General features: G+C 36.7%; 1 protein-coding gene and 1 long non-coding RNA gene across 16 annotated transcripts in view; one reads left to right on the top strand and one right to left on the bottom strand.

Annotated features, from left to right (window-relative positions):
* The window catches only part of EYA1 (EYA transcriptional coactivator and phosphatase 1), a 324,909-nt gene that overhangs the window by 35,959 nt on the left and 275,988 nt on the right, over nucleotides 1-12,962 (bottom strand). For all 15 annotated transcript variants that reach the window (XM_082363451.1, XM_082363452.1, XM_082363442.1 and 12 more), the window contains one exon: nucleotides 12,864-12,953. In XM_082363451.1, the coding sequence (XP_082219577.1) occupies nucleotides 12,864-12,953 (90 nt within the window). The remainder of the gene's footprint in view (nucleotides 1-12,863; nucleotides 12,954-12,962) is intronic.
* Nucleotides 1-12,962, top strand: part of LOC309614839 — a 154,526-nt gene that overhangs the window by 120,623 nt on the left and 20,941 nt on the right. The gene's annotated exons all lie outside the window — the stretch shown is intronic.

Here is a 12,962-nt window from a genome sequence, read left to right as displayed (position 1 = left end):
AAATTCAACATCTCAAAATCGAATTTAGCATCTTCCTTCCAAAGCCAGCTAGTTGTCCTGGGTTTTCGGTCTCTACCTTATTGTTCAAGCCGGAAAGTAAGATTCTTGTTTCCCAACCCATTACATCAAATCTTTTCTCCCATGCTCCAGACGACTTTCTTAAGAGCTTTCCCATCTGCCCCCCTACTCTGTTCCTACAAACGAACCCTGGTGATTTCTAACCTATCTTACTGACACCTCAGACTTCACAATACAATTCATCTCCATAGCAATGCTAACCATTCGTCAGTGATTACCCTTGGCATTCAATATGACATTCAACTTCATTAGCAGAGTGTACAAAGCCTCTCATGATCTGGCTTCGGTCTCCCTTTCTGTCTTCTTTATCTCACAACTGCTCTACATGTGCTCTGAGCTCTATAACTACTCAAACTGTTCCTAAATGCCATGCTCTCTCACACCAAACGTTACGTCATGGGGAAGTCATATCTCCTGCCCTCTCTGCCTTGCCACCTCTCCCCCAGGCTGGCTTAGCCATCCTGCCTTTGGACTCTATTAAGATCCTTACGTGTCTCCGTCACTGTGGAGATATACTGTGCTCTGTTTTCTTGCTTTTCTATCTCCAACCCCCATCTTGGCTCTTTGAGGGCAGTGAATATATTTCATCTCTTCTCCTCAATGCCTAGCATAGTGTCCAGAATGGAGTAAGCATGAGTAAATTTATAGCACTGTAGCTCTTTTTCTGTGCAGTGTAGATACAGGCAGCTAAAATATTTTTGTCTACTCAACAATAGGAATTTACAAGCACATGTTTGTCTGTCCATTATCTGTCTGACAACCTATCTACCTACCCATCTACCTCCAAACCTTTCCAAGACAGATTTTAGCTTGCTTGGTGACCACTAACAGTAGAGTAAGACATAGTGAGAAACAAAGCTAACAAATAATCCATTAGAGAAAACACGTTCGTTATTGGGATCTGCTGTATGACAATAGTATGTGACAGCACCAACATGCCACTACTTCCTTTATGCTGTTGCAGAGAAATAGCCAGGTCATGGGACATGGCTAGACAGGTTTGTGCAATGATATTTGGGATCAGAAACCCCTGTTCCCACCTTAGCTTTACCATCACCTAACCAAGTGGCTTTGGGCAAAAATCGCTTCACTTCAACTGTCCACACATGTACACTGGAGATAAGAAGATTGAGTTCCCAGTGCTGACGGAGAGTCAAAGTCAATGCTTTGTGCTGATGTGAGAAGAGTTTCCCTAAAGCCTGCTGCCCTTCTCTCTCCTATGGACAAGGAAAGGACAACTTACTAGCACAATCCAAGAAACACGCGTCTTTTGGACATGAAGCCAGCATCCTCGTTTTCCACGAAGGGACAGCAGAGGGTGAGGGAAGCCAGATACAGTAGCTATTTAACTGCCCAAAGGAAACCTCCCCTCTTGGAACTAGGGGTGGGAGAAGCATGTGAATGAGGAAAGAACAAAAGGAGTACAGTACACTGTGATGTGCCTGGAACCATCTGCATTTGCAAACTGAATACCGGCAGAATTTCTGTTGTTTTTCTGGTGTGATTTCTGTTGGAATTCTACAAGGGAATTTTGGCGGCAAACCACTTATTTCACACACTTCATTTCCTAACCACTCCCTAAGTCACCCCCTCTTCTTTGTTCCATGGCCCTACTCTCCAGTGTTTTGCATCAAACACACTCAATAAAGAGTAATAGCAGATTGGACTTCCTTAGTGCCTCCTGTGTGCCAGAGCTAGTTCTATGCACTTAACAGGTATTCGTGTCTTGAATCTTCACACTGACCCTAGGAGGTGGGTACTATCACCGTCCAATTTTACAGATGAGAATTTGAGGCACAGAGGGGTCCCTCAAGAATTAATGAATTTGTGAGTTTAACCTCCAGTACCCCTAGAATTGTAAGATAACACACCACATAAATATAGAGCTTTGAGTCAAGTTGGAATAGTTGAGTCATGATTATTCAACAACTTTCTAATTATAAGAAATGTTAACTATAGAAAAGAAAAAATATAAAGAGAACTTATAGTTTAGTTCATGGTAGTGTTATCCCACTATCCAGAGGTAAATCCCTTTTTTACTGTAGAAATTACTTATTTTTTGTAACATCTTTAATGTGGAAAATCTTTTTATCTTCTTTGGGATGTATGCACCTTTTTAAAAACACCTTAAACTGGATCTACACCGAATATCATTTTATATCGTACCTCTTGCACGTCCACGGTGTTTTGCCACTAAGGACTTTGAAAATACGACTTAAGAAAGGATAATATCTGGGCTTCCCTGGTGGCGCAGTGGTTGAGAGTTTGCCTGCCAATGCAGGGGACACGGGTTCGAGCCCTGGTCTGGGAGGATCCCACATGCCGCGGAGCGGCTGGGCCCGTGAGCCATAATTACTGAGCCTGCGCGTCTGGAGCCTGTGCTCCGCAACAAGAGGGGCATCGATAGTGAGAGGCCCGCGCACCGTGATGAAGAGTGGCCCCCGCTTGCCACAACTAGAGAAAGCCCTCGCACAGAAACAAAGACCCAACACAGCCATAAATAAATAAATAAACAAATACTTAAAAAAAAAAAAAATTTAAAAAAAAAAAAAAAGAAAGGATAATATCAAAATTTAACCTCTTGGACAATTTCAGTTATTTTTAGGATTTGTGATCAGTCATTCACTTTTAGAAAGTTAATGTCTGCAAATTGTAAAAAGAGTAGGGTTCATTGTAGACTATTACTTTCCAAAATTTGGAAAAAATTAAAAAGACAAAGGCGAGCCTTCTGTGTAACCAAATCTGGTGTTAGTGCTTAGGCTTCAAGTGGACGAGTCACGGTCCCCGCTCTCAAGGGACTGCCTAGGGGTGGGGTGCGGGTGTAGAAGGAGGTAGACGGAAAATCATAAGATATTACGGGAGGTATTTTTACCGTGAAAACAGCCTCCTTTCCCACTGTGGAACCCCAGCTGCCTGCCTGCATCTGTACCTGCAGAGTCTGCCTGCCTTCTTATTGAAGCCCAACCCTGTACCTGGTGTCCTGAATCCCATCCTCTCCTGCAACACAAGGACTTCAGTCTTTCCGCTGTTCCCTCTCTTTGCCACACCTTGTATCATCTCTACTGGATCATTCCCCCTGATGCCCAAACATGTCTAAATATCTTCTATTTTAACACTAACCCGCCACCTACACACACACACATACACGTTGATCCTATGATCATCTCCACATCCTACCCATCTCTTTGCATTTTGTCATTGTGGAAACTCTCAATCAATCTTTCCTGTTTTCACGGTGCCAACCCTCATCCTCTTTTCAACCCACTCCCATTGGGCTTACGTCTTCCGCCTCACTGAAACGGTGCTTACCAGGGTCATTACCAGCCAACATTCTTGGCAAATCCAACAGCCACTCGACACAGTAGTGCCACCCCCTCATTCCTGAAACACTATTCCCTAGATTTCTGTGATGCCTTGTACTTTCCCATCTACTTCACTGTCTACTCCTCACCACTCTCTCTTGCGAGTTCTTCTTTCTTGGTCCTGTTTCTAAGTGTCTGATGCCCAAGCTTATGCCCTCTTCCCAATTTCCTCTTTCCCCTCTGAGATGTTTTGTCTCATGCCTATATGATTCCCAAAACTGTATCTTCACATTTGCCTCTCTCCTCTGAGATCCACACCTAAATGTACATAATCTCTTGACCTGAATGTTGAATAGGTATTTCAAACTTAATATGCTCAATGCAAAATATTTGAGGACAACTCTTCCCCCAACCTCGCCACCCCAAAGCGCTCTTCGTCATCTCAGATAACGTGAACACCCATCCAGCTGCTCAGGTCAAAACCTAGTGGCCATCCTTGATTCTGCTTTCCTTCTCCTCCCACATCTGACCCATTAGCAGATTCTCAGTGCTTCCACCAAACTATACTATAAATCCTGCAACTTCACACCACGTCCGGAACTGCTACATCCTCAGCCCAAAGCAACCGTCTCCTAACTGGTCTCATTGAGTCCAGTTCCTCATATGACAACCAGTCTGCAGTAAGCACTAGTCTATAATATTCATGCTTGAAACTCTCCAGTGGCTTCCCATTGCAATTAGAAAAAAATTCAACTTCTTTACCACAGTCTACAAGGCCCTTCATGATCTGGACCCTGTCACCTTCCCCCCATTCACTCTGCCCCAACCAAATGAAGCTCTTATTTATTTCTTGAAGGAGCAAAATGCATTCCTACCTCAGGGCCTTTGCACAGGCCATTCCCCTTCCAGAATGACTTCCTCCCAGCTTCCTGGTTCCAGCTGCTTCCTCCCAACTTCCTGGTTTCTTCACAAACGTCCTCTCTTCAGAGACACCTGTTCCTGAACATTTCAGCTCAAGATGTCCCACTCTCAGCTAAAGATGCCCCATCTCAGCTAAAGAGCCCTTATCCCTTAAATGACTCTCTGATTTTCTTCCTAGCACTTATCTCTACCTGAAATTATTTTATTTACATAGTGTTTATTTCCTACTTCCCCTCCACGAACAGGGTAACCTTCACTCAATTATTGCTGCATCCTCAGCATCCAGAATTGTGCCTGGCACTTAATAGTTAATAAATATATATTGACTATTGAATGAAGGGCAGAAGGTATAAAGAGTTTACGCAATGCTATGAGCATCTCAGTTTTGAAGCATCACAGAGAAACAGCATTTATAACCCCATCGTCCAGATGAGCAACATTATAATGTATTCACCTCCAGTTATTTTTAATGTCATAGATGCTAAAATCAGAATTATACAGTATAATTTATTTTGTAGACTGCTTATTTTTAAAGTTACATAATGGTAGCTTTTAAAACTGTATTTTCCTCCAGTTTTCTTAATATGCCACACTTTTTAAAAAAATTAATAAACCTTATTTTTTAGAGAAGTATTAGGTTTATAGCAAAACTGACCAGAAAATACAGAGGTTCTTCATATACCCCCTGTTCCTACACATGCATAACCTCCCCTCGTATCAACATCTCAAACTAGAGTGGTACATTTGTTACAACCAATGAACGTATATTGACACACCATCACCACCCAAAGTCCATAGTTGACATTAGGGTTCACTCTTGGTGTAGTACATTCTATGGGTTTGCGCAAATGTCTCATCACATGTACCCACCATTGTACTATCACATAGAATAGTTCCACTGCCCTAAAAATCTTCTGTGCTCCCACTAATTCATCCCTCTCTACCGCCAACCCCTGGCAGCCGGCTGATCCACAGTTGTGCCTTTTCCAGAATGTCAAATAGTTGGTCTCATAGTATGTAGCCTTTTCAGACAATATGCTATAAACTTTAACATTAAGGCTACACTGTACTGAATAGTCTATTTTTAAAACTTGAAATGGACCATGAATATTTTCCCTATATTTAATAAGCAGTCTGAAAACCATTTTCAATGAGGATGTATCATTTATCACTATTCATCTATTTTAGGATATTTAAAATATTTCTATATTTTAGTGGTAAAAAACACCATGTGGGAGACATAGCATGGGTTGAGTGGACTTCTAGAAAGCACTGGACCTGAATCACTTGTCTAAGCCACTCAGCTGTGTGGCCTTAGACAAGTTTTGTTTTAACCACTCTAAGCTTCTCTTGGCTACTCTATAAAATGGAGATAATAACAGTGCTGTTATCATAGAAATATCAGGGTATTACGTGGAATAACGTATGTAAAGCACTTAGGACAAGTGTTCAATAAATGTTCATTAATATTGTATCAATTCTCTGCCTATAACTGTTTTCTTAGAAGTTAAAAGTGAAATTACTGAGTAAAAGGATTCCATACATTAAGGTTCTGAATACATACTATCAAGCTACTTTTCTCAAAACTTGTACATGACTATGTTCCATTTGTGAAAATTCATTGAGCTATAATATATACTTTCTTCAACAAAAAGTTATTTTTTAAAAAGTAACATTTTGAGGAGTATACACACATAGTTTGCTCTCAATTCTGTTAAAAAAATTTATCTATCCTTATCAGTAATGTACACAAGTGTTCCTCCTACTGCACTGTAGACCATATTACTGACTTTAAAGCTTTGCCGATTTGGTGGGCAAGAGGCTGAACACTTACTCTCTAACATTTCTGATTACTGGAGGTGAAATCCAACATTTTCTTTTCTATGTGTTGAAAATTTGAATGCTTTTCTCTTGTGAATTATCTGTTCATGTCCTTTGCTAATTTCTTTAGGTTTTTCTTAATGAGTTGCAATAATATTGATTATTTTATTGGTTAGAAATAGCTTTGTCTTTTAATATTATCTATGGCTTTCAAAAACAGTGTTTGTTTTCTTCCCTGACTACAAAAGAAATTAGTATATATGTTATAAAGAATTTGGAATACACAGAAAAGTACAAATAAGAAAATAAAACCTGGGATCTCAGATAGAAATAACATTAAAATTCTAGAGTACCTCTTGCCATCTGTTTTTTGTTCCTCCATTTATTTACTATTTAACATGTACTTAATGGGTGCCTTCTATGGGCCAGGCACTGTGCTAGAGAAACAGTAGTGACTATATTATACATAGTGTATATAATTTTTTTAACAGAATTGAGAGCAAACTATGTGTGTATACTCCTCAAAATGTTACTTTTTAAAAAATAACTTTTTGTTGAAGAAAGTATATATTATAGCTCAATGAATTTTCACAAATGGAACATAGTCATGTAACCAGCTCCTGGGACAAGAAATGAAACATGATCAGAATTCCATAATTTGGAAATATTTATAATTATAAATAGTTGCCTTTGTCTTTGACAAGTAAAAATTCCTAGATGTACAATTAGCACAAATGGTATCAATCTTTTTAGGCTCTTGATGCTTACTGCCAAATGGCTATCCAAAAGTTTATTTCCTGTAAGCAATGTGAGATCTCCTTTTGATCTACCTATATTTTCTCCTTGAGTTTTATTCTTTCACATTTTAACTCTGTAATTTACCTATTTCTGTATATAAATTGAATAATCCATTCCTTCACTGGTTAATTTGTTTGGTTTCATTTAACGCATACAAAATTTTTCTACAAGTTGGGTCTGTGTCTGAGCTCTCTCTTCTCCCTATAGTTCAATGTCAGTGCCGTGCCAACATAAATCTTCATATTATTGTCGAATTATAAAACATTTAATATTTGGTTGAGCTGGGTGCTCACTATTACTGCTTTTTGTCCAAAACTTCTAGGTATTTTTGCCTATTTATCCTTCAAATGGACCTTACAACAATTTTGTCATATTACAGAAAAGAAAAGGAATGGAAGAAATCTCATTTATTCAAATCTTCCTTTAGATCCTTCGGTAGGATGTCAAAGTTTTATTCATATATTTCCTATAAACACGTCTTATATAGGTTACTCCTTAGGTTACTCCTTATCTTTCCTTTTAATTTTTTTTGTGTGTTGTAGTTATTTAAAAATTATAGTATTATTATTATAAAAGCTATTCAATTAAAAGCTATTATTATAAAAGCTATTTTAAATTTTTAAAAGCTATTTAAAAATTATAATTTAATTAAATTTCCTACATGTGTCGCTAGAAGAAGGCTATTGATTTTTTAATTTAATTCTATAGTCTTTTACTTTTCTGAAGCCCACTGTAAATTCTAAAACAATTCCTGTCGATTCTCTTCAGTTTTCTATGTATATCAAATATTATGCAAAAAACCCCAATAATTTTAATCTTTCATTTCATTTCTTTCATGTCTTATTGCGCTGCTCCAAATTCCTAGAACAATGCAGAATAATAGTAGTGAGAGAGGACATTCTTATTTTGTTTCCACCTTTATGACAATTTGCCTCTATTATTTTATTGCTAAGTACAATGTTGGCTGTTGGTAAAGGAAAATATCTTTTATTATGTTAAACAGCCACATATTTTGACTCCTAACTTTCTGTTAAACATCAGAATCAAGGAAGTCTTGGAATATAGGTTTATGTTTCTATTTTTTACTTCAGATAAAATAAAGATGATAGAATCTTGTGAGAAATGATGAGATAGGAAGAACACGTAAACTTATTCATGAGTAACAATAATGGCCAAAATATGGGTATTGCTTCATTTTGATCACCAGTTACAATATAGTTAAATTCAATACATATGTCTTTTGTCTAATAATCATTTGTTGCTTGCAAACTTATTTTGCCTCCTAAATTGAGGGCTTTGATGTTACTCTTATTAACTAAGAAAACAGATGAGGTCAAGCAGCATATCTTAAAACAGAAAGGCAAGGTCAAGTCTATTGTCTTCCATGGGAAAGGACACAGAAATCGATCTTCTATCTAAGACAACAGATAAGAATTTAATCTAACAAATACTCATTAATGGTCAACATGTATAGGGCAATATTCTAGGTGTTATGAAGGATGTTACTAGGATTTTTAAAGAAATGTAATCCTTTAATATTTGCTAAATTTATCAGAAAATTAAATACATATACAAAAGCCTATGTCCAGAGCTGAAAATGACAAGTGGCATACACATGCCTATGGGTACATTTATGTTTAGAATGCAATTACTGATAGGCCCACACACTTTCATAGAGTTGTTTCTTGGCTGTGACATGCACTGAAGGAAGAAAACAGCTCAAGCTCTTCCGGAAGTGTCTTCTTTACAAGCACCTATGGAACCAGAGCATCCGGCATCTACAAAGAAGCTGGACCCTGGGCATCAGAGTTCATTCTTGTTTAGCAACAAAGCACTTTCTAGGTGAATTATACTTTTCCACTCAAAAAGTCAACTTCTCAATTAGCTTACAACTTTTCCACTTCCGGAAGCACAAGCATTATTAGGTCACTACAGAACGCTTCGCTTGAGATCAAAGCTACTTAGCATTGGCATGACTGATATTTTGAAGGAAGATTTTTTTCCTAGCTAAAAATCAATTTAGAAACAAGATATATTAAAATAATTAACAGACGATAATCCAAGTTTTAGACTTATAACATATTATTGCAAATTTAAAGACTGAATGAAACTAAGGGGCAAACTAATTTCTTTGCTTTATAAGAAAACTCATTATAGCTTACTTGCTTTAAATTATGGCATTACTTGGAGACTGTCCATGGTGCCTTTCCTTGGCCTTTGACTCATCAAACCCAGCTCTACTGAGACCAGAACCTTTGGTCCCAGGCCTTCTCTTAATAGAAAATGTGAAAACAAGGAGCTACAAGAGTAGGTGATTGAAAATCAAACCTGGGACAGGAGTCTACATATCAAAGGCCCAAGAAAGGGCTGGGGTATTGACATTGTAAAGCTTGACACCAAAGAATCCTCTGGTCTGTCCCAACTAACCAACATACTAGGAGCGTGAAGGAGAAAGTCGTAGCACAGCTTCACACTCGACTAGGCGAACGTGGTGTGTACAACCCAGAAGACAAGAGGCGGGTCCCTGCTACTTCCCAACCCTGACCCCTGTGGCCTGAGAGCAGAGACTCTTGGAGGCTACCATGTTGATAACATCAGTTAGGATGGCAACCATAACACCAGTGAGATGATATTACTTAACACTAGACAGAAAGAGAACATTCGACATCAGTTTGTGCCTTATTTTTCTTTAGACTCATATCAATCCTGATGAAATATCGTCCTTTAATTGTGGAAAAATCCAGCAGGAGAACCGACAAAAGGCAAGTTAAACTGAAATGTTATCGTATTCAGACGGTTGATCACCTTTCAATAAAAATCCAACAGAAAGAGCTCTTTCTCCATTCAGTCAGAAAGAGACAGACTCTACTAAAGAAGCTGGAAAAAACCCTCCAATTTCATACTGTCATTCATAAAAAATGACTTCCATAATAAGCATCGTCGGATTGCACACGGAGACCTTTTGGTAAAATGATACACAGGGTGTTAGTCAGACTTGGAAATAGGAAAGCCAGGAGTGCATGGAACTCAAGTCTAAACTCTTCTCTGGGTGGGGGGGGAAATATTATTTCCTCTGATAATTGTGTCTCCCTGTCACTCATGTTCCTTCACATGTCAAACATTTTTAATGGTTCAAAAAACCAGCTTTCTCCTTTGTATTTATTTTTTCCTGAAGTGTCAACAGAATTAAATTGTGATTGCTTTTATTAAAAACTCTCACTAACTGAGATGACAAATAAGACTTTTAAAACTAAAATGGTTAACTTTTTTATGTCTTAAAATACAGTGAAGATATTTCTAAATTACTTTAAAATCATATCGAAAATTTCCTAAATAATATCCTAATAACCATTTTAAGCAAATACTTTGATAACACAAGAATTGTTACTGGAAGCTCCTCACGTAGTGTATTTCATTATTCAGAATCTCTTTTAAGCCACAGCTTGAACTAACCAAATTATACAGAGTGGCTGGCAAAAAGTTTAGATTTTAAAAGAAAATGAGGCTTAAGTCAACAATTAGAGTTCAGAAATCACACTTCAAGCTAACCAATAGATTGTTAATCTCCTTGAAATTACCTGTACTCTAGATCTTCAAAAGCTAAAAACATGTAATTAAAATATATTAAAATATTCATGTCCTTTACCACAGTACATTGCTAATTGGAGTGTGAAATCAAGCATTACCACATCATTTTTGCCTGATGAGATAATTTTGGTTTTCTAAAGAGTATTAAGCTAATACATTTATTTTTGCCAGGAAATAATTTTACTCTATTTTGAAAGAAACTAATATTTGCAATGACCAGTCTCAGGTTTGTTGAATTACAAAAATATAAAGTGAAAGATTGAAATAAGTATAAAAACCAATGTATTTTTAAAATATTGCACAAATCTAAAGCAAGTAAATAATTTCTGAAGACAGAGGCTAAGTGAATCTTTCATTTATACTTTTGCTTTATATTATTCTCAAGTAAAATAAAATCAATTTTGGGAAGGTTACAAGCTTAAATAATTTTTCACTATTGATTTTTACATTTGGTTGAATTACTCCTTCACTCTCTTTTCTACTTTACTTATAAGAAAGAGTCCTCATGCCAAGAGTAAAATCTGGTATTTCAATATCTGTGTGGATCCTTAGTTCTTCTTTTTCTTTTTTTTTTTTTTAATTTGGGCTTATGAAAAAACTACATCCACTACAAACCTAAACTAGAACTTTTAATATTTACTTTTATTTCAGACCTTCTCTATATAGTTCAGTGTGAATAATGTTAGTAAATAAATGAAAATCTGGCTATATTATATCCAAACTGAGTTAGGAAGCTTTTCTGTCTATATTATACCAAGTTACTACTTTGCCTAACTTCTCACTTTTTACCACATAGTTTTGGCACTGTACAGTCAAGCTTTCATTTTTAAGAGGGTAGAGTTTAAAAACAATAGAAAATTCCTGCTAATTTCTTCTTGATGGATGCTATTAGCACCTATTAACATCAGTAAGAGTAACAGGTTTGAACCCAAGACAAAATATCAGCCTGGTCTGTATCACTGGAAACAACGGAAACTTAGGAAAGGAATTTTAACATATTAGTAAAATATGGAATTTTTTGGTGCTGTTCTCTTATGAAGGGAATCACAACCATAAGGCAGAAACTTATTTTATTTTTGAAAATAAGTATGATTATTAAGCTTTTAGAAAGGCAATTCTGAACTTGTCACACACTTGGAATATTTCTACCTTAAAAAATAGTAATGCCTTACATGTAATTTCCTTAAGGAAAGCAAACACTTTAAAATGCAAAAAAAAAAAAAAAAATTCTGTATTTCACCCTAAGTGTAAAAATAAATATTTCACTAAGGAATGGGGGAAAAATGAAGCACATTTAAATAATTTCATTGCACTGGAAGTTGCCAATTCGTCTGTGAGTAGTTTCATTGCAGATGAAAAGAAATCAAAATACAGGACAGATGTTGAACAAACCGCATTTAAGTTCTGTCACACACTGGCATTTTTCAAATGATTTTGGCTCATCTATGAAATAAGGTGCATTTTGCTTGATTTTGAAAAGGGGAAACATAAGGAAATATTTAAAGGCCAATTGCTGCCAATTAACTTTGATCAGTAAAAGTTCTATTTGAATCTTTCAGATTCTTCTCCTGTCTGAAATAACATACATTTATAAAATCTAGGAAAACAACAACTTGATGATTAATGCCTGTTGGCAGCTCTACCACAAGCTTGCTTAATAGCAGGATTTAAATAAACAACTATCTCTATTATGAAGGGAGTGAAATGTAGTTACAGGCATGTTTTCTCATAATGGAGCTATGAAAACCAATATTCTTTATTCTTAAAAATGCTTCTAACCAAGATCAGCATGTTTGTCATTGCCCGTAACACATTTAACTAGCCATCTTACAAAAGTTTCCCCCCAGGTTATAAAGGACAAATAAAATCATCAGCAGTTTGACATAAGGAATCCTGGCAACCCAAAGAGCAGAGGCCTGACTAAAATGTTATACGACCAATTGGGCCAGCCAGCCAGAAAAGAATCTGACCCAATACATAAGAGTCTGACATGGGCAGCATATGAAAGGATCACAAATTCTGCTGGATTCTAAAGGTAACCCATCTCAACAGTGATTATGTAACTGAGAAATCTGTAGCTTCTGATAATCAACACAGTTTCATATAAAACATTCTTGACATCAACTTTTAATCCCCATCAATGATCATGTGGAATCCAACTTTGAAATACAACAGCCAAAGTAAAGCAAAACAGAAATTCCATGAAGGCAAAACGCATGACCATTTAATCAGTAATTACTTTATCTCCTTATTCCAATTATACATTCAAAAAATAATATCCCATCGTTATTTTAGGACCAATCACCTATTTCCAAACATGCAACATGAAGAGTATATAAAATAATCAGAACTTACCTCTAAGTCGTTAAAAAATAGATGTGTGTCTGCCAAGTTGAAAATCATTTCTTCCATTCGTAGTCCAAGGGAAACTGAAGTAGGTGGATCCTAAAAGAA

Source organism: Balaenoptera borealis (assembly GCF_965194805.1).
Source record: "Balaenoptera borealis genome assembly, chromosome: 17".
Classification (NCBI taxonomy): Eukaryota; Metazoa; Chordata; class Mammalia; order Artiodactyla; family Balaenopteridae; genus Balaenoptera; species Balaenoptera borealis.
Note: the sequence above shows the minus strand (reverse complement) of the source record. Positions and strands in the feature narration are given on the sequence as shown.